The sequence below is a fragment of the Haliotis cracherodii genome, unplaced genomic scaffold (genome assembly GCF_022045235.1).
Source record: "Haliotis cracherodii isolate W230 unplaced genomic scaffold, xgHalCrac1.p SCAF_29, whole genome shotgun sequence".
In the NCBI taxonomy this organism is placed as follows: Eukaryota; Metazoa; Mollusca; class Gastropoda; order Lepetellida; family Haliotidae; genus Haliotis; species Haliotis cracherodii.
This window is the reverse complement of record NW_027266285.1, coordinates 346,453-369,241: the sequence shown is the minus strand read 5'-3', so window position 1 is coordinate 369,241 and position 22,789 is coordinate 346,453. Positions and strand designations below refer to the sequence as shown.

The following is a 22,789-nucleotide window of genomic DNA, read 5'->3' as shown; positions in this document are numbered from 1 at the left end:
ATATATATGTTCTCTGCCTCATAGCATTTATTCACCTGATGAAGGAGTAAGAATAAACTCCAAAACGTTGTGTTCCTCGTAATAAAAAAGATGACATCCATATATTTTCTTCCTTATGTGTAACACAAGTAAATGCCTTTCAAAGACTTGATATGGACTTACAGTCTTAGTGATCCAAGCCAGGGGGCACACTCAGTGCAGGGCATGTACACCTTGTGGGAACTAGGTAAGATAAGGTCCCCAGCACTTTCTTGCTTGTTTGGAGCAGCAGTTAAATTGGATCACATGGTCATGCTCCGTAATTTAGTTGATTGCCTGTCATCATATCCTGACAGCATAGGACGTTGCTCATAATGTCCACCACTGGAGTATCTGGCCCACTCTATTAATTACAGGTCACCGTGATATGTCTGGAATACTGCTGATAGAGGTGTAAAACAGCAAAGCATTTCCTTACATGGAACTTACTGCATGTGCAATTACATATACCAATTTAACAATGGGAGGTTAATAGTGACATGCTGTTAATGACTGACTCTGACAGGCAGTAAGTGTTATGTTTATATCCCTGATCATCTCATGATAATACTAAGTATTCCCTCCTGTTCTCTTCAATTTTGCAGATTACAGTGACTGAAAATGGCATAATTGGCATGCATGGCTGGCTGCCATTTGACAAGTCAATCTCCAACTATTATACATTTGAAAAAGATCCGTCCATGTTCAATGCCAAGTGAGTGACAGGAAAATATCCACTTTGTAAGATTCAGTTCTGTTTGAATGAAGATACATGTTTTTCTGTATTATTGGAGTGGTGGGATAGCCTTGTGGTTAAAGTGTTTGCTCATTATGCCGAAGACCCCGGTTTGTCTCCCCACATGGGTATAGTATATGAAGCCTATTTGTGGTGTTCCCCGCCTTGATATTGCTGGAATATTGCTAGAAGCGGTGTAAAACCATACTCACTCATTCATTCTCTTTGTATTATGAGGATTTAATATTTTGATGCATTCGTGTGTGAATATTAAATTCTCAATGTTCTTCATTATCAATAGAGAAATGTTAAGAATGATGTTCTGTGACAGCACTGAATGCTATGTGATATGCTTTCTGTCTACAACAGAACCAAGAAGAGAGTTGGAGGCCCATTTGCACCTGGTATACGAGTTGTCCCGAAGTTGTTTGCAGTGTCACATGATGCTAAACTGTTGTTCAGTGTGGGTTACTGGGACAACAGTCTTCAGGTCTACCATCTTGGGAAAGCGAAGCGGATCAACCATATTGTCAGACACATTGGTAAGATTTGAGAGCATGGTTATGCATTTTTGATTGCAGTGATATGGATTATAGATGTATGCTAACATTGCGTTGACATATATTTTAGTGTGTCAGTGAAAATGTTCCTGGAAATTGTTTTAGAACAAGCATTAGTAACCATGCAGTATGTATGTGGTTCCGCTTTATGATCTAAAGCAATGCAAGTTTTTGTGCAGGTTTGTACCCTGCAGAGATCTGTTGGTTGTATTGTTCTTGCGAATCCTCTACCTCTATTACATCTTTGCCATAAACCCTGTATTTTGGATTCAGTCACACTAACTAGATTTTCAACAGACGTCTATAGTTTTCTTAAAACAGACATATTAAGTCAATATTGATAGCTGCTAATTGAAGTGATCGTACTCATGTAAGTATAAAGCTGGTATGAGGTGTTTTTGAGGTTGTCATGATGAAGATTACATCATGGGACAGTCCAGCAGTTTGATGGAGGACCATCATTCCCGTACAGGCTCCGTCATCCACAGGCAGTTGTCACAAGCCGCATGGACCTTACTCATAGCGGAATCCTGGACATCAGCAGATGATGAACCGTACAGGGAACACGTTGAGTGTATAGATTATGACGAACGTCCACCTCTCCCGGGAGTTACCCACGGTCATCCTGTGGCGGAATTGGACCTATATGAGGAGGTTAATCAGTCTGATGATTCACCCCAGCAGGATTATACAGAGAGATACAGCTTTGTGGAACTCATTGAGGAATATTCCAGCAATATGACGGCGGGGGACACTAGAAATGGGCTTCACACATTGTACCCATGTCAGGAATCAAACCCGGGTCTTTGGCGTGACGAGCGAACGCTTTAACCACTAGGCTATCCGACCGCCCCGTATTTCCGGAGAGACTCCTATGAGTATTAGGACAGATCAGGTTGGACACATCCACAGCCTGCTAGACACCATAGTCAGTCTGACTACAAGAAAGTAGGTTCCTATCGCCAGGGCAGATCTGGGAACAGAGGTGAATACAGGTTCTGACCTCCCTGCCATTCGGAAACTATGGGAGACCAACAAGACCAAAGGCTCCAGTATTCTTAGTTCTGAAAAAGAATTCGCCCATTATGAGGATGATAATAGACTTAAAGATTCTAAACAAAATATTCCTGGTACCTCCTCCAAAATTTCATATGGAATCCGTACAGAAGTTGCGGTCGACTTTGAGGACAGGAGACAGGACCTACAAGAGGCCTGTCTTCATATCTCAATACATCCATCGTCATGGAGATTCCATTTGGGATATCAATAGCCCCTTGGCTGTTTACCAGGAGTCCAGCTGCAGTCATCAGGTTTGCCCATCTCCAGCTAGTACGAAGCCATGGGTACCTGGACAATTTCCTGACAGCTGACTAAGAAGAAGCTCAGTTACACCAGAACATGCTATATCTGGTACAGCTTTTGACCTACCTAGGCTTCCTAGCCAATCCCTCCAAGTCTGAGACCACTCTGGTTCAAGAGATTGTATGCATCAGAGCGCGATTCCAACTACACAAGAGTTTCAGAACTCCATGCTATGGACTATTCTAGTCTCACTCATGATCAACAATGGACCTCAATTACTCTAAGATCGCTCCAAGATTTTGTAGCCAAGAATCAGTCTACCACCATGGGTCTGCTTGGGGCCGACAGTGGGTCACCCAGGCAGACTTCTCTGTCCTATCAGGGCTCTCAAATTCTGCCTCTCAGCTACAGACCCACAAAGACACCATTGAAGGAGACTTTTCATATCCTGCTAGCTTCATTCCAACATAGACACCACCAAGGCTACGATAGCAGGCTGGCCTAAGGGTACCATTGCAGCGAGTTATACGCAGGCTCTGAATTCCACTCCCCGTCTTGGATCCTGCTCAGCTCACAAAATCAGAATCCAAGCCATGAGTCTCGCTTCATGGACATCCGTTTTGGTGGAACAAGTAGTGTCTTACTGTCAGTGGGCCTCACAAAACGCCTTCACCAGTTTTTACTTGCGTGACGTACAGCGGGCATATATTCCCTTTGGCCCATTTTTGCGATGCATCCACTTTCATCCACCAATAGTTTCCCCCTCCTGTCGAAAAAAAGGGGTCCGCGAGGATCCAACGCCAGCAGTATCAGAGGGTGAGTACACCCTTGATTATCCTGTCTATTAGGTGCAACATGGATTAGGAGCACTTTGAGTATCAACTTCTTCTAGTACTAAGTGCAGATGACTGGAAGTGACGTTATCACCGGAGAGACTTCAGAACCGGAAGTGAGATCATAACCAGAAGTGACGTCAGCAGCAGAAATAGCAGTACACGGTCCATCTAATCAGGAGATGAAGTTTTTTTGTAGAAATAGACCATAAGAGATGTCATTATCCTATAAAAGGGACATGACAAACCGGAAGTGACGTCTGCACTGGAATTGATGTCACTGGAAATAGTGTAACAAATCCATTTTTTAACAAGAGACGTCATTTGGTAGATATAGACCAGAAATGACATCATTATTACTAACAAGATCAGCAAATGTAACGGTAATTCTAGTGAAGATAGCACATATTTGACTGATTCTTGATGCTTTCTGATTTTCATGTCCTCGGGAGGAATTTCAGAAGAAATTATCTTACGTCAGGATTAGAATTAGTGATTAAATGGTTTCCATGAGAGGATTACTGTCAATTACACAGGGAATTACTAGAGGCACTTCCCACCATGTCCAGCTGGTATGTTCTGGCAAAGATGTTATAGAGGTAGAAGATTCGCAAGAATTATCCAACAATAATTATCATTGTCAATAATTCTAAGAATACTACCTCTATTACATCAAAAGTACTCCCACCCACCTCCCCAATTCATCTACCTCTAGTTAGATGTTGGAAAGAAGTGAGGTTTCCTGCCATTATGCACATCATAGCTTTGGTTCATATAGTGCTATATTGGGAACAACTAATTGTATGTAATTGACAGTGAAGAGGACATCTGTTAAAAATCTGAAAATTTAGTTAGTGTGACTAAAGCCAAAGTACAGGATTTATGGCAAAGATGTTCGGTGTTGATGGGGAACGAGTTTCTCAGTATTACGGGCCGCAGTTCGTTGTGCCGAGTTGTCACTGGGTCGCTTTAGAAACCTATGATTGTGGACCCTTGTGACCACTATGTTAACTTCTATGTACTGCCTATTTCAGATATTGTGACATGTTTGGCTCTTGACTACTGTGGCAACCATCTAATCACCGGTTCCCGGGACACGACCTGCATGATCTGGGAGATTCAGCAGCAGGTTAGTCATCAATTAACAATGTCTAGAGTGAGATATGTGTTTGCTCAAACTTGAGCTCGTTCTCTACTGCTGTCACGATTGATTTTAACAACCACACATGACAGATGTTAGAGACTTTCATGGTTGATATGCTTTCCTGTATTCCCCTGGGGAATATTTCCGACATATGATTGGATTACCTTAAAAGTCAAGGTCACTCGGAATTAACATAGCATCAAAATAGCTTCTGCACAAGATAACTTGAGTATTAATGATTGGAATGTGATGAAACATGACCCTCTATTGGGCGACATCAAGGTGACTCAAGGTAAAATTAAAATAGATGGTTCAAATTTCATGATTGTGTCAAATGTTACAGTTTGCTAGTATGGTATGGAGAATGTAAGACAAATATGTAACATGTTATGTTCCCTGCCATGGTATGGCTGGGACATGGCTATATGCAGGACAAAACCTCTGCTTGTCACTCTCAATCCCACATGCAGGTATTGTTGTTGTTGTTGTTGTTGATTTTATCACTGTTTCCTGTGAATCTGATGTTGCACTCAATCACATACTGATTGATAAGGCAGTAAATATGAAGGTACTAATGACACCTCAATGGCTGCAGGGTGGAGTCAGCAGTAACGTGTACAACAAGCCAGTCCAGACTCTGTATGGCCATGATGCAGAAGTGACCTCAGTACACATCTCTGTGGAACTAGATCTGGCTCTCTCAGCCTCAAAGGTAAGGGGAACAATTTTCCCCCGTATTTGTGTCATTTATTTTCACCAGACTGATATTTTACAGTTTAGACTATTAAGTTGGTGTACTGTGTGAGGTTCTTAAGTTCTAGCCCACCATTAGGATTTAGGGGAAGAATAGGTTCCCAGTATCCGGTAGTCAGATTTGCTGACTTGACTCTGCTGGCATTATTTAAACAGTGTTGTGATATAAAAGGAATATTGCTGAGTGCAGTGGTAAACAAGTTCACTAAGCCCTTCTACTAAAACTTGGTCAGCTCATCAACATTTAGTTTTCAGGCAAGGAATTGCTCTTCAGATTGTCAAAGAGCCTAAAGATATGTTGCAAAAGCAAATCTTTGTGGTCCCATTCATCATTGTTGGACAAAGTGAATTCCCAGTTCATTAAAGATGCTTTCTTAACAAAACATTCCTGACATGATTGGTTTTGATGTGATGAGTGTTGCTGTATATGCAGGATGGGTCAGTGATTATACACACAGTAAGGAAAGGCCATTACATGCGGACACTCCGCCCTCCATCTGACCCTGGATCAAGGCTCTCCATTCCCATGATGCTGGTGTCCGAGATTGGCCAGATTCTGTTATACTGCCAGGAGTACACCGCCACATGTGAGGTAAGTTTAACACCAGGGCTGTAGAGCTCGCGTTTCAATCTATATTTTGTTTCTATCTTTGTTTTAATTCTACAGATTTGCCGTGAGGCTTCAGAAAGTTATTATACCTGTACATCCACAGCACTGATACTGACAGTGTTAACACCTGGTTTAGCATGAAATTAGTTAGTCCTGGCAGTTGGTGTATGGTAATCCAGTTGTGTTTTATAGTAGTGCCAACAGTGTTCAGGTGCTTGTAAGGCAGGTCATGTTACTTTCTTATAATGCAAATAGCACTGTGGTGCTTTTAGGAAACGCCAGGTGTATTTGAAAATGTGTGTGAAAAATCCCAGGCTATTCTGTTGTAAAGCCAGTAGGACAGTGATGCTTGTTGAGGTGTGTCCCAGTGTACTACCAGTAGTGCACAGTGTTCAAAATTAAGCATGAAAGTCCAGGGGTCCTTGTCATAATGTTTAAGTTAAAGATTTAGGAGACCCCAGGATTCAAATACCATAAGTAAAGATCTCAAGGACCCTAGGACACGCCCCCACCCCGACAACACCCCCAACCCCAAAGTTAACGATTTAGGATATCCCTGGATTCAAATACCATAGGTAAAGACCTCATTCAGTTTTCGGGTGGTTCATTATGACTTATCTTGAAAGTTACGTTGATGACAAGAGTTTTCCCTTTCACCGTCACAACTTTGTTTCAGGAACGCTTCTCTTTGAACCTGTACTCTGTGAACGGCAAGCACCTTTTCACCGAGGATATGCGCTACCCACTGGGACATATGGCTGTGGCAGGACAGTACCTGGTGGCTGGGGACTGTCAGGGACACCTTATGTTCAAGCAACTTTTTGGGTAAGTAGTACATGGAATTTTCACTTCATTTTCATAGAAAATTACCATGGCTAAAACATTGTCTGTTGCAAACTGACCGTCTCAGTGGTCTAGTGGTAGAGCAGCTGCCCAAAGAACGGAAGATCGGGGGTTTCGATCTCGGGCCACGTCATACCAAAAGATGTTACTTGTTGTTACACTCTGCCTGCCAGCATTACGGGGCAAGAACAAGGCCTGGTCAGCTCAGGAGTCAGTATACTGTGTTAGAGTTGGGTATTCATGTTACACTGTGGCATGGTATCTCAGTGGGACTATAAAATCAGCATTAGTTCAGACTGGTACAAGCAGCCACACACAAGTACATGTACGTTGCTACATAAGTGTAATAGTCTTGAACACGAGGTTAAACCTCCTTTCACCTCACCTCATCTCACCTGTTTCAAACTCTATTCTTAACAGTTTAGAATCCCTGTACTTCTTACTTTTTTCAAGACATTAACTTTGCAGTGATTATTTTCTGCAACCATCTAAGAGCATTAACATCTTTGATGGATTCATTTTATCGATAAAAAAAGTGATTTGTCAGTCCCTGAAGATTCATAGTCTACAATCATATGATTCCATGGCTTAGATGTTTAAGACAACTCAGTGTGCTTGCCTCTCATCAGTAACAATATCTGGTACCGAGGTGACATTAAGCCAAGCCAACAATAACAAACACACCTTGGGAAAAGCAGTATTAATCGCAGTTCGTTCCCTCACAGTCACTCACTCAGTCTACTAACAATCTCATTCTGCTGCAGCCTGAGGAACCTGACCACCCTTCAGCTGCTTGTCCCCATCCACTGTCTGACTGTAACCAATGGCAACAGTCACATCCTTGCTGGACTTCGTGATGGTAAACTCATCATCGTCAGCACCAAAGGCAAGCCGGAAATACGATAACAATGCTCTGAACTTCAGTGGCCAAGTTTCAACAACCAACCAACGTGATTTGGTTGTAGAGAGCATCTCATGTGACATGGCAGCCATGACGTCTTCATGACACCAGAACAGGGAAGGAGATGACAAGGCTGTAATCAAGAACAGAACAATTCAGTAATGAATATTTATTTGTCAAAGTGGCATCAGCATAAATGGCTAGGCATTTATGAACCAGTAATAAACATCTGTGTCAGTGGAAGATGTCCAGTGGTAGAATCCAGTGTCGAACTGGTCTTGTGGTGTAAAATGTTAACAATAGCTTTGACAGCAACCAGGTTTTGTTATGTCTACTGTGAACAATAGTTTTTACAGCAACCATATATTGTAAAGGTCTTCTGATATCTGATATTAGCATTGGCTTTATTAGCAACCAGGCTTTATGTCAGGTATAAGTTATAGCTTTGACAACAGCTAGGTTCTGTGATGTCCAATATGAAATGTAGCTTTGACAGCAACCATATTTTGTTATGTCAGATATTAGCAATAGGTTTGACAGCAACAAGGTTTTTTTGTCCTGTCAGATATTAACAATTCCTTTGACAGCAGCAAGGTTTTGTGATGTCTGATTATAACCATACTTTGCCAGAACCTAGGTTTTGTGATGTTCACTGTGTCAGTCTAGTTCAGTTATGCAGTTCATAAATATTTTATTTTGGAAGATTATAACAAACCCTAGTTGATTGTTTTTTTGTTTAAGACCAATGGAAAAACTGCAATAACACTGTACAACGGTTGGTAGCAGCATGCTTTGTGATGAGTAAGATGTCAATGTTGACCTAAACAACTGGTTTTGTGATGAATATTGTTAATGTCAACTGCAATAGCAATGTTTGGTGACAAGAAAAATGTTAGTGTAGTGCAGGTTACCGAACAATTCTGTGATGAATGTTGTCAATAATTACTACAATGTAATACTGTCAATGACTGCACCAAAACCATCACTTTTGTGATATGTATATTTCAACATTAACTCCACTAATAGTTGAGGTCAGTGTTATTTATCTCCTTTGCGCCATGCCAATTTTTTATGATTATTTTTTGAATCAGTGCCAATGATAGGCAGTGATGCGGTACAAAGGAGTGGTTGAATGTTTTATCTGTTTAACGCAACCTCTCAATGTGTTTCCATCCAAGTGTCTTTTTTACACTCATCAGCATGTCAAAGGTTATTACAAGAAACTATAGCAACACTCAGTTGTGTTTTTGTTTTGTCTTCAGTGTTCCTGGATACAACATCGCAATTAGCCTTGAAGGGTTTGATATTTAAACAAAATTAATCAAATGAAAATTAATTTATCTGGACATATAAAATTGTCCGAGATGGGTTTCTGCTCCTGTACTGTAGACTGGACAAAGCTCATACAAGGTATCAGATCGTTCACTTTCATACGTGGGGACCCATATGTAGTCGGGCAGTCTGCCAACAATGTTTCCTTTTTTGAACTTGGAGCATGAAAGCAATAATCGCAACACAACAAGAATTTATCATGTTGAAATCTTAAGTTTTTCAAAATATTTTTTTCTATAATATTTGAAAGTGTAAATCATCAAGAAGCAAAGTGTGCCATGTGGTTTCCTGTCTGTATCTGCTCAGCATGCCTCAATGAACAGTTCATCTGTCACTTCTCCACTGATATGCCTATGTCCATGAACGGTTCGTCTGAGTCCATATTTCAGCGACCTGGTATTACCTGTTACTATGGCAGGCTACTGTTCTTCCCATGATCTGTGTTATTGCTTTTCAAATAATGCACATATGGCAAAGTTCAGCTGGTTATTGCTGCAGGATGTTGTTGATATCGATGTATGTAGCTCCTGTAAAATATGTCTATATGGTTATATGACTTCTAGAAGGATGTATTCTGTACCCTCCATTGTTTCACTTGCCGTTGTACTTCAAAGTGCAAGATCAGAGTTGCATTTGCAATGATACTTTTTTGTAATACGTTTTTTTGCATATTCTCAGAAATAGGACTGCCCTTATGTTTTGAACTCTCCTGACTGAAAGTCAGGTGAGCTTATGTCATGGCCTGGTTATCTTGATCTAGCCAACAGAACCACTGGACCAATGAAGCTGAAACTTCACATGCTTGTTCCCAACAATGTTGACACCAGAATTTGTCGAAGAGGTTCAAATCCAAGTACCAATATGGCTGCCACTGTGGCCATATAGACAAATATATTTATGACTACTACTCAGCCATTTTCACTTCAAATGAAATGAAATTTGGTATGTATGCTGCTTGTAGGGGAGCTCAACATGTGTTCCTTATTTTGCTATTAAGATTTGACCTTTGAACTTCAATCATACCAAAAAATGTAAACTTTCTATGGCCATTGTTCAACTTTCTTTGTTCAAAATGTAATCAATTTAGTATATATGTAGTAAATAGTGGGGTTCATCCCATATGTTACATTTTTCATGATATTTTAAAATTTGACCTTTGCATTTTCACCATGCAACTAAATTCTCTCAAAATGCAATTTCTTGCTCTGTAGAAATCGTCCGCTCAGAAACCAGGTTTCAATGTATCACAGCAGCCTTATCAAAACGGTTTATTTTTATGGATGTGACATGATCGTTTTGTTCAGAATATAATGGAATTTAATACATGTTTAGGTAGTAAAGGGCATCAAAACATATTCCGATTTTTGAGATATTTTAAATTTTGTTATTCATTCGGCCTTTGTATTTGGACCACACTCTTAGTTTTCTCAAAATGCACTTTAGGTTCTCTAAACATTTTCTCCTCAGAAACCACTGGACAAATGAAACTAAAACTTTACACATGTGCTGCTGACGATGAAAAATTGTACCTGCAGCAATATTGATTTCGGCTCAAAATGTAATCTGATGATCTTAAATTAACTCCCAATATATGTTTGGCTCTGATGACATAATTCTCTTGATGAAACCAGGCTGAGGAAGCTGAACTTTAATATCTGTTGTTCTCATTATGATGACATCATATTTTTTTCCAATCACTAGGATATTAGTGTGTGTTTTGTGAGACAATTGGAAAATTGTTTGGCATAAGAGAAACTATACTCCTTAGAATTATATTAAGCTCAGAATTTGAACTTTATGTCAAGTAAATTTTACTGTTGTGTATTGCAACAATGTTATACTATAATACATTCATTCTTTCAGATTTTCAACATTAAATTTAATTACATGTTTCATATTTGTTAATTCATTTGTCCACAGTATTTATGCAGAAAATATTTGCAGTGACAACTTTTGTTTAATGTCTGGATATTTGAATTTGTTGACTACATACATATCCATGTGAGCTACAGTGCGGTGGCACTATTATAAAATGTAAGCTATTCATGATTTAACACTGAACACATCCACCGTCTCTCATTGATGCTTAACCATGAATCCTAACATCAGTGTATCAACTTCTCAAAGTCATCCCAGTGATGTAATTCTCTACAGATAGCACATGTGTCAATCTCGGCAATAAAGCCTTTTTTTATGTGGACAAGTTCCTGACAGGCAAAGAGTTGCAACATCTTTATATGGAAACAAGATTGTTGTCCATTTCATTAATCCCCACTATCTTTCGTATAAAAATGTCATATTCTTGGTTACTCAGATTAAAAACATGTACAATGTTGTACCTCTGATCTTGTACATTTTACCCGTTTGCCAAATGATCAAACATTTTGTCTTAGAATGTGTTGTTGAGTTTTTGAGGCAGATTGTAGAGATATTTTGTAAAGCCTTCTGTGATTGTCAGTAAACTGATCTATAATATTGATCATGAATAATAAGTTGGATAATCAAGGGAAGATGTTACATTTGTATCAATACTGTGACATATTTTATATACAAAATAATGTATTAACATGATCCTGTACATTCTGGAAAGTGTTCTTGCTTGAGTGCATATGTTTTGTAAATAATAATCTTGATATATATTTGTTGATCCATAGAACAGTGAACATTTGTACTTAAGTTCTGTGAATGTTATGGCCATAAAGTCATTTATGAAATCAATTAAATTATCTAAAATATCCAGAAAATACATAAGTTCCCATGCAAAACTTATAACAGAATAATATAGTATTTATTTTTAGTTTGTGTTTAAATTCTAAATTAGTGAATATTTACTTGTTTCCAGCCTTTATACAGATATAATAGAAATCTTTTGGTTGATTTCTGTAATGTTAATCTTCACATGGAATCAGTGTTGTTTTTTTAACTACTTCCCAACAAACTTTTTCAAAAAGACATTTTAGTCTGTGTATGTTTATATGTATATTGATTGTTCCAAGTGAAAACAAATGGAACAGGTCTTCAGCAACCCATGCTTGTAAAATGCGACTATGCTTGTTGTAAGATGCAACTAACTGGATCGGGTGGTCAGGCACAACTTGGTTTATGCATGTCATTGTGTCCAAATTGCGTAGATCAATGCTCATGATGTCAATCACTGGATTGTCTGGTCAAGACTCAACTATTTACAGACCACCGTGATATAGCTGGAATATTGCTTAGTGCAGCATTAAAAAGCAAGCAAACAGACAAACAAATGGCACACTTATTGAAGCTGAGGTTGGTGTGATTGCTTGTGATGCCATCACTTCAGAATTTGAATCCTGGGTCAGAAAAAAACACTGTCGTATTTTGTACAAATACATGTTATGAACCTCCCACTTCTGACAAAACTGATTTATTCACAAAGCAACAAGAAATTGTTATAAAGCAGTCAAAATAAATCTTTCTCAGACATTTTCTATTAAAAAAAATAAATTGTGGCAAGGTCAATTTGAAACAGTTATGTTTTCTTAAGTAGAAGGCCTTTGTCTTTATTTTTCTTCAACTTGAAACACAAGCTCAAATTGTTTAAGTTGAGATCACTCACTCATTGAAAAGCATAATCTGTTTTGAAAGAGTTATTTAGTATTCATCAATGGGAGCTGGATTAAATGTGTTCCAATGCCTATTACCTACTTAATTTTGTTTAAAAGGAATGTAAATTGTATTGTTAGTCGTATAGTTTTGGTAGTGAACTTTTGCAAATGATCCTTGTCACATACTTAAGTTTTTGATCGCTACACAAGATGTTGATGATAAAATGGTAATGTAAAATATGTTTCTTCATCTCTCTTCATTATACAAGGAGATACATTTGACATTATTGAAAAATAAGCTACAGCAAAGAACATTCCATGAAAATATTAATCAGTATGTGGCATTTCAAGGGAAAAAATATATAAATTGCCTTCATTATGCCCAAGTTTTGTGATTGAGAGGTTTTAATATGTATGCAATATACACCACAATGTCCATAGATTGCCAAAACATGCACCCACAAAGGAGCAATATGACCTGTTCAGAATAGATATATATTTTATAGAAACAAACATATGTATTCTTATTATATTCTGATAGTTATTAACTGTTTGAAATATATCAAATTAACATGATGCACACACAAAATATGTTGTGAGAAAACATGACATCATTAAGAGTGCAGGACCTTGTTTAGCCCAAGTTATGGAAGTTGTCTGTGGAAGCATTCAGTTGCAAGTGTTTATGGAGATACACTAAACTTCTGAGGTATCAGAAACCGAAATATCTCATGTAATTTGTTTTGCTGGTTAAGCAATCAAAACAACCGCAGAGCTGCATATGTTTATGTATCCTGTTCATTGTACTGTGAAATGTTGTGTACAATGTACATGTTGTCACAGTAATAGTAGGCACATCCTCCAAATGTACACCCTGTCTCCTCAAGGCATAATGTTGCATCAGCATATATGTGTATATCAATGCAGTTTCTGATGTTCAGACCTTTGCTTTATCATTGCTGGATGTTAAGAAAACAATGCTTGTTCAGTTTATGAGTTGAATTTCAATTAAATATGTTTTACTTTCTGTTTGCCTTTACATATTTTTTCAATCTTTTTATTTCTGCTTTTGCTTTTATATCATTCCACTGATTCAATTCCAGTGTGTTCCAATAAATGCCCTGTCAGCCTTCAGCTGAGTGTGACTGACTGTTTAGGTATTGTCAAAGATAAAATGCACCTTATACGCACCATCTATTAGATTAGTTTAATATTTCTGTATTGAAAATGCTGTCCAGTGACATTGCCTGCTGTTGTTGAATACTAATCAAAATCAATTGTGCTTTTAACCACACACCTTTGGAATGCATTTAATGTCTTGATCAGTTTGTGGTACTTAGGGATTGAACATTTGATATTTGTGTGTGTGTTTTTTCAGCTGCAGCTGCAAAACCAGATCTGTTTCATTGAAACTATGAGCCTAAATAAAAAAACAAAACAATTATAACATCTTGCAGCTATGGGTTTTTTGTGACTGAGAATAATTTCTTTTCTTTTCCTTTTCAACAGTCTGAATCATAAATATTCTTTCTGGCATTTTCTGGGACATTTTATTCTTTTCTATAAAAATCCTGGCCCCCACCCCCAGCATATCAAAATGTCGGTCCCTAATTGTAATTGGAATTTTCACCCACAGAGGTTTGAGCATTGCCTTTTCTGTCATTTTATCTGTATATTTTCAGTTACTTTGTCTATGCAAACAATTTATTCAATAATATTCTAACATCATTTTGTACAATATAATTTACCATAGAACTAAAAGAACAGTTGCACCCTGATGATAGACATTTAACTACTGCTGTTTCAACAGTACAACTTGGGAAAACTCAAACTGGTAAACTGAGGGTTCTGGTGCTTTGCTAAATGCAGCTGGCTTTATGCATGAACCTTTTTGGCAGGCATGTTCACATAAATGATTCAGCTATGGAATTTCAAATGTGTGTGAATCAACTCCCCTGGAATCAGTTGATCAGTGTTTCTACTTTGTGTAAAAAGTTAACAGTTTTTGTGCAAATATTCATTAACTGCACTCGGCACGTTTTAGGAAACTCTCAATTTGTATGCATAGTCAGGGAGGTTTTTCAAATTGCTTCCTTGAAAGAAGCATTTTTAGATGAGAACATTCATCCCATCACTCTTCATAAAATGGTTCATTTATTAGAGATTCATCCCAGGTAATGAAAACATTTTGAATACTGCTCATAAATGGCAAGATGATTAAAGTGCCTGAGAAGTAAAGTTGCTACTCTTCCACACACATTTCTGTAACAGCATTATGACACTTCAACTTTCATAGATACCTCTGAGCAATAAGTATGCAAACTGTGTAGAATATGATTTGGTACTGGTTATTTTCTATACCATGCTTTGTGTATTTGCCTTATAGGTCGTACTGTGACCAGTGTTGGCATTACCAAATTTTGTTTATGGTTTGCCCAAGCCCTATCAAACAGTTCACAACAATGAGAGTGAGATGAGTAAATGGACAGACATCAGTTCACACCAGTTAGAGTAAATGGACTGACAACAGTTCACACCAGTAAGAGTAAATGGACAGACATCAGTTCACACCTGTTAGAGTTCATTGACAGAACAGAAAAGAATGGAAAGTCTTTGTTTATGATTTGACTAACTTTCTCTTGGCTTGGGCAAATGGCAAATTAACAAAAAAAAGTCTTCTTTGAAATCTCACTCCATCATTTTATGCATATTACATGTATGAATACTCGCTTAAGTGCAATAGTTATTTATTAGATATGTACATATATCTGAAAAGTTTCTTTGTTGTAATGTAAACGTCTAGCAGGTAAAAAGTGTTTGATACTAGTAAGTGTACCTTATGACTCTTTTCATGTGGTTAATAGTGAGTGCCAAGTACTAGTAAAATATGCTATTTTTAATGGAATGTCTTTTCATATGTTTCTATATTGTAATATGGACAAGTGCCATTGATTTGTATGAATTGTTATTGTTAACAAATGTGTGAAGGCATGTTTAAATGATTTTTGAAGAATACATTGTGTTAACAGGTGATGTTTTATGTCAAATAGACAAAAGTGAAATACCACGTTTTATATTTATTTTGACCAAGTTTAGTTCAACACAAAACCATCTCAGTACCTACATAGTTCTGGCAGTGACTAATAGACTTGGGTGAGGTTTTAGACACAGCCATGTTCTCGAGAAGTATTAACAAAGAAAACAGTAGAATGTCATAAATTGCACTCTGTTCATTTAGGTAATACTTATGCATAATCTTTCTTCATTACATTTTATATGATGATATGCAACCATCGTTCAACTGTTATGCAGCAGTAATGAAGAGATTAACTATAGACTGCTGGGGAAGAACAGTATAATGAACATGTCATTTATTTTTCTCCGACTCATCTTGGACAATATGCTTACATGCAGCAAACTAAAAGAAATGTCACCTTTGTATTGGTCTGTGTAAACAAAATAAAATAATTTTTACGTTAAAGGCAAAACCATTATGTTACTGTCTCCTTATTTTATTATTAAGGATGTCAAATTAAACCTAACTGTTTCCTAACTGTAATTAATTTTATTTTGCTTTTTGGTTTTGACATTTTTGAAACATGAAAGAAGAAACTATGGTCTTTACCTTCTATCATTAAAGCTTTTTGATCGAACCATCCAACCTTAAAGTAATTGTTGTGAGACTTAAAACCACAACTGTCAGAGCTTTTTACATCTGATGGAAATTGCCACCTAATTCTGTATCGCATGCTCTTGGTTACTGTTTGTGTTTGGTTAGAGGACAAAGCAGCTTCATAAGCATGAGTGCCTAAGCACAAACAGGGAGTAATATATCAAATTAGAATTCTAACAAATCTTGTACTTGTGTATGCATAACAATTTATTTAAGAGTATTTATGTGATAATCAATCTTAATACACTGTAGTCACTTCATAGTGCACTATTGAACAGACATATAATATATGATATGATACATTGAGAGAACGCTGTACCATCATTTATGGTCTGGTACACCAGACTTTCTAACAAGCATAAATGTCTATGGTACATGTTCCACTATATTTTCTAGTCGAGTAAGCAATCCATTATAATCATCTTAGTCACCAAAATATTACCTGTGGGATTCATATGAAAAAGTCAATCAATGTCAGAAATTATGAATTGTATGTCAATGGGAGGATGATTCCATAATAAAGTAATATTGAGGAATGGTTTGTTGATTTTTGATAGATTTCCACCCACACTAAGATGTATATCAGAGTTGCAGTAGACAAGGCACCGGTATGACAGATTTCTAGAACTAGTAACAATGCTCACTGGACTATATCAAATTCTTTATTCAGTACAGTACAGACCACAGGCGCTTTGTACAAAATGTATCATGGCATATTTATGGCAACAGTCACAATGATAAAATATGTGTTCTCCCTTCTTTACTGTGATACAGATATTAAGCGATATTGATAATCAGCTTTGTGTTGGTTGTAGATAAAAGAATATTAAACTTATGACATTTGGGTGTAGATAATATTTTGAAGGAATATAGAGATGGCGTAGGAGGAAATATAGTGATGGTGTAGGTGAGTATATGCAGGGCACACTAGTCAGGAAATGAAACTCGTCTTCTATTAGGCCAAATTGACATAATTTGCAAAATCTTTCTTCGTGAGGGATATTAAGTTTTCTACCAGTTTCTATTTCCAGCCAGTATGCACTGCATCTAAACCTTGACATACATGACCGGAATTTACTCACGGTTACACAATACAAATATTCTTCACACTTCAACGTTAATTTAAAATGAGAATGGAAGGACATTTTGGAGCTTTTACATAAACTTCTATGCCCTATTTGTGGAAAATTATCTTTCAAACGTTGAAATAACATCGAAGTAAATACCTGTACGTTACCGGGTGATTGTGATAACCAAACATGACCGAATCCGAGTGAAAATAACATTGTTCTAATATTAGTAACCTAATTCTTCTTTCCTTGACTAGCATATAAATATATCATTTCTTAACAGTTTTTCGGTAAGCTGGTACCCGGCATACACATTAAACGTAGCCAATATTTAAAAGCTCTTATCATTGCATTGATATGTAAAGGGAATCTGCCACATTCACCCAACAGCGCTACTTGATGTACATTGTTTAACATTCAATAACCATTTACACGCAAATAAATGAACTTTCTCAAGTTCTTCCATTTTATGGAATGCCCATATTTCTTACCCATACAGTAACATAGGTGATATCTTTTAGTCAAATAATCTGAAAAGAAATTTTGGAGAATAAGGTTGTAAACAATTAATGCTTTTTAATAGGTTGATTAGTACCATTTTAGCTTCAAATGCTAAGTTGCTTAAAGCTGTGTCCATGAAAGCCTGCTGATAAAAAACAACGCTAAATATTTATACCCTTGTGTGACTTCCACAAGTTGTCCATTCAGATTCCATTTTTCACTTTTTTTTCAGCCACCCACCTTTCTGAAAAACTACAATTTTAGTTTTTTCAATGTTAACTGACATACTCCAGTCCACACAATATTTATCTAAGATAGATAGTTCCTTCTGTAGTCCCCCAATAGTGTCTGAAATTAAAATTTAATCATCAGCAAAGAACAATAATAAAACTTGTATAATAGCAGGGTGTATCTGCACTCCGTATAGCTGCTCCTGTTCCATTGTGTGTACAATTTAATTAATGAATAATTGAAATAAGAAGGGGCTTAAAACGCTACCTTGTCTAACACCTAAATTACATTGGAATTGGGTTGACAACAGGTTGTTACTTCTGACACATGACTTGACATTACCAGAAATTGACTTTAACATTTTGGACACCTTCGTGCTGACACCGTGCTTTCCAAATACTTTCCACGAATAAGAACGACGAACAGAGTCAAACGCCTTTGAGAAGTCTATAAAGGCTACATATAACTTACGACCAGACATACCTAAATATCTTTGAATAATAGCATTTAAAATAAATAGATTGTCAATTGTCGAGTGTCCTCGTCTAAAGCCAGATTGACATTCTGATATTTTGTCACACATATCTGCCCAAAAATATAATCTATTATTTAATATACAAGTGAACACTTTAGACAAAATACTCAATAAACTAATAGCTCTATAGTTATCTTTGATTAATCTTGAGCCTTTTTTATGTAATGGGATAATAACACCTGTATCCCAATCTTTTGGAAAAAACACCACTATCAAAGATACAATCAATTGAAAATCATCTCAACATGAGGGACAATGTTAGGTAGTGCAAACTTAAGGTATTCTGGGAGAATATTGTCCATACCAGGTGACCAGAGTTTTTGAGAGAATTAATACTGTCAATAATTTCATCTTTTGTGATTGGTCCTTCCAGGATGTCGTGGGAGATTACCTTGCTTTCTATTATTAGTGGTTCGGTTTCGTCGTTTAAGAAGTCACTATCTTCTTCAATGGTAGATTGATTAAATAAACATTCAAAGTATTCCATCCATTTTTTTAATCTATGGGATTATAGTTACTTTTCGTATTCTGCAAGTCCTTGATATTCTTCCATGTCTTTGAATCAGTAGTTTGCCCCAGTGTGGTACGTTTACAGTTCATGTAATCCCTTTGGGTTTTTTCTACAAATAGTCTTATATTCATTCCCAATTTGATGGTGATTCAGCAAATCTTTATTGTCTTTAGTTTTTTCTAAATTTGTTAAGTGCACGACAGCGTTCATGTTTCATTAACAGACAGCCATCATCATGCCACGGGTTTCTTGTTTTACAAATATGTTGATGATTGTTATTATTATTCCAAGGTGAAATGAAAGCAACTATGACGTTGTTAAACACTGACATCGCCAGTTCAAGTGTGGTCGGACATCTGTGGAAACAGCTGCCATTCCCGGTCGCCCCATTTCAGCCATTGATGAGGACACTATCCATCAAGTGGAGACCGCCATTTTGGCAGACCGACGTATAACTGTTCGCGAGTTAGCACAAGATGTCAAGATCAGTGTAGGGTCTGTGGAAAAAATCATCCATGACAATTTGAACATGCATAAGGTGTCTGCACGAGGCTGCTCACACCTTTCCAAAAGCAGGAACGAGTCAATTGCTCAAACGATTTTTTGGACACGCGCCAAAACACACAGGCAAACTTTTTTGACAGACTTATAACACAGGATGAAACATGGGTCCATCACTATGATCCTGAGACTAAAGTTCAGTCGATGCAATGGCAGCATGTGGAGTCACCACCCCCAAAGAAGGCACGTGTCCAACCCTCTGCAGGCAAGGTCATGCTCACGGTGTTTTGGGACCAGCACGGAGTAGTGATGATGGATTTCTTGGCAAAGAGAACCACAACTACGGAGTTTATTATGCTTCACTGCTGCGGAAATTGCGGGATGCTATCAAGTTTAAGAGGCGTGGCATGCTGACCAAGGGTGTCCGTCTCCTGCAAGACAATGCTCCAGTACACAACTCTCATGTTGCCCAGACAGGAGCGCGGTCCTGTGGCTATGAAATCCTTCCACATCCTCCTTACTCTCCTGACTTTGCGCCATCTGACTTCCACCTTTTTCCAACCATGAAGTCATTTTGAAGGGAAAACGTTTCACAGATGATGACACACTGATTTCTAAAGTCAAGTCGTGGTTTGAGACGCAAAATGAGGGCTTTTACAAGCGAGGTCTCCATACATGTAGTTGCATAAAACGATGGGTGAAGGGTGTAACTCTTGGTGGTTCCTATGTGGAGAAAGACTAATACCTATGCCAAGTTTCATTCCACTAGGTCCATCGGAAGTGGGTCAGGGGAAATCTTTAATGAACACCCCTCGTATATGATAAAAGAAGTCAGATGAGCATACAACATAATCTATGGTACTACAACCATTAGGGCTGACATATGTATACTCTCCTATTTGATTATCCGCACCTAGTCTACCATTCACTATGTGAATGTCTTACACTTAACACAACTCAAGTAGGCTTGTTCCATACATGTTGACTACTTCATCGCAGGAATATCTTGGTTGGCAGAACCTTGGAAAATAATCTGAGAAACACCCATTATTATCAAGGAATGGGAAAATGTCATCTTCTAAATAATCTACTTATTCGCCTGTTCTTGCATTAAGGTCTCCCATCAAAACAATGGGAATATTTGGATATTGCCGAAACAGTTTCAAAATATCATTTTGAAGTAATTCAATACCATTCTTGTTTTCCTTATTTTCATACCAGCTGGAACGTTCAGGATGTACATATGAAAAGACATACAGGATATTATCAGTCAAATTTAGCATTTCTTTTGAGAAAACAATGCCTATGCTATGTTCAAAAGTAACAATATTAATGACAAAATCAGTCCGAGAATTTCTTACTAAAACGATAATTCCACCTGATAAACGCCCATGGTTAGAAAGTCTGGTTGCAGACACACTATATAACTGAAAATCAGAAAATATAGCACTGAAGTCTTTTTCTGTTTTCATATTTAAACAAAGCTATAATGTCAAAACTGGTAACAAAGGATAAAAAATCATCATCACATTTTTTTTTTTCAAGTCCGTCCACACTCCATGAAAGGAATGTCACTTTGTCTTGTCTATCACTACACTCGGGGCCCCAGCCACGCCGCTATTTCCCAGTTCTTCCTTTAGAATTCGATCGTAGGGACCGCTGGTTAGTGTCCCTGTTGATTCCTCTACCTATGAATCCTGGGCCCCTGCGCCCTGAACCTCAACCCCTAGTCTGATTTGGAGTTTTGTTGGCGGAATCAAATAATATCATCAAATAAACTGTCTGGCAAGAGATAGTTTACACTTGAAACTTGGATTTGACCACCCCAAAATAATAGACTGAACCGCAAAAGAAACGTCACCCCAAGTAACATTGCATGAAAAGTTGTCATTTAAATATCTGGGTAATTTTTGTCAAAGTTTCTACAATTTAACATTACCTTGTCCGGAAAAATGAAATTTGATGATAAAAATACAAAGCAGATGACAATAAAACCGATCGTCCAAATGCATCACAGCAACGGCCATGGTAATCCGATGCTCGTGAGTTCCGTGCATATTGAAATGCACATGCGTTCCCCCATTTTTTGCCCTATAAAAATCCACCCAGATCGGATAACATTCATTCGTTATTGAATTGCTACCACATGCCAAGATTGACAAGAAATCAGCGACACCAAGCCCTTGGGCGATTGCAAGCTGGACAAACTGCACGGCAAGTAGCCAATTCATTTCAAGTCCACGTTAGGATCATATACAGGCTCCAGCAACGGTACCAGACCACCAACACTACAGATGACCGACCACGCAGTGGACGACCAAGGGTCACCACCCGACGTCAGGATTGTCAGATTGTGCGACATCATCTTCAAGATCGTTTTGTTACTGCTCGATAGACCATGGGAACACACCAACGACACATTAGTGCGAACACCGTGCGTCGACGATTGACGAGCAGACACCTCCACTGTCCCAGGCCACACCGAGGACCCATTCCGTCACCACGTCATCGCCTGGACCTTCTTCAGTGGGCAACACAGCACCAGCATTGGCGTCACTATCAGTGGAGAAGAGTCAAGTATTGGTACCTTGATCAAGTCTTGAGACCACACGCCATACCTCATTTGGCACGTCGCCGCAACTACGACTTTCAGCATGATAACGCCCGTGCCCAAACTGCGAGAGCAACAAGAGACTTCCTCCAGCAGAATGGCATCAGAACTATGCATTGGCCTGCCCTCAGTCCCGATTTAAATCCCATTGAGCACCTGTGGGACGAGATTCGAAGACGGCTGAATGACGTCCGACCAAGGCCGACAACTGCAGCTGAACTGCGTCAGGCGTTCCTCAGAGTGTGGGCTCAAGTGCCTATGGCGTTCATCAACCGCCTCATCTATTTCATGTATCGACGTTGCAAGGCAGTCATCACTGCACATGGCGGACAAAGGAGATACTGACTTTGTCAGAGACTAGTGTGGTGTTTCACTTTAAGAACATTTGGCAATTTAATTTCAACCTTGATGATCAGTTTTGCCAAGTTTCATCTTTTTAATATGTCTCAAAGTATGTTTAAGTGTTTCGGCAAATAAGGTTTCTCATATATCTATCCATGGTGACGTTTCTTTTGCGGTTTAGTATACAAATGTCACTAGATTGAAAAC

At 38.1% G+C, this 22,789-nt stretch overlaps 1 protein-coding gene across 1 annotated transcript in view; it reads left to right on the top strand.

The window, feature by feature from the left end:
* The window catches only part of LOC139473504 (neurobeachin-like protein 1), a 95,961-nt gene extending 79,181 nt beyond the window's left edge, over window positions 1-16,780 (top strand). Inside the window, exons 52-58 of the mRNA XM_071256123.1 lie at window positions 624-733; window positions 1,124-1,296; window positions 4,484-4,578; window positions 5,189-5,305; window positions 5,780-5,938; window positions 6,633-6,781; window positions 7,564-16,780. Coding sequence (XP_071112224.1) covers window positions 624-733; window positions 1,124-1,296; window positions 4,484-4,578; window positions 5,189-5,305; window positions 5,780-5,938; window positions 6,633-6,781; window positions 7,564-7,705 — 945 coding nt within the window. The 3' untranslated portion in view covers window positions 7,706-16,780. The remainder of the gene's footprint in view (window positions 1-623; window positions 734-1,123; window positions 1,297-4,483; window positions 4,579-5,188; window positions 5,306-5,779; window positions 5,939-6,632; window positions 6,782-7,563) is intronic.
* The last annotated feature ends 6,009 nt before the right edge of the window (window positions 16,781-22,789 follow it).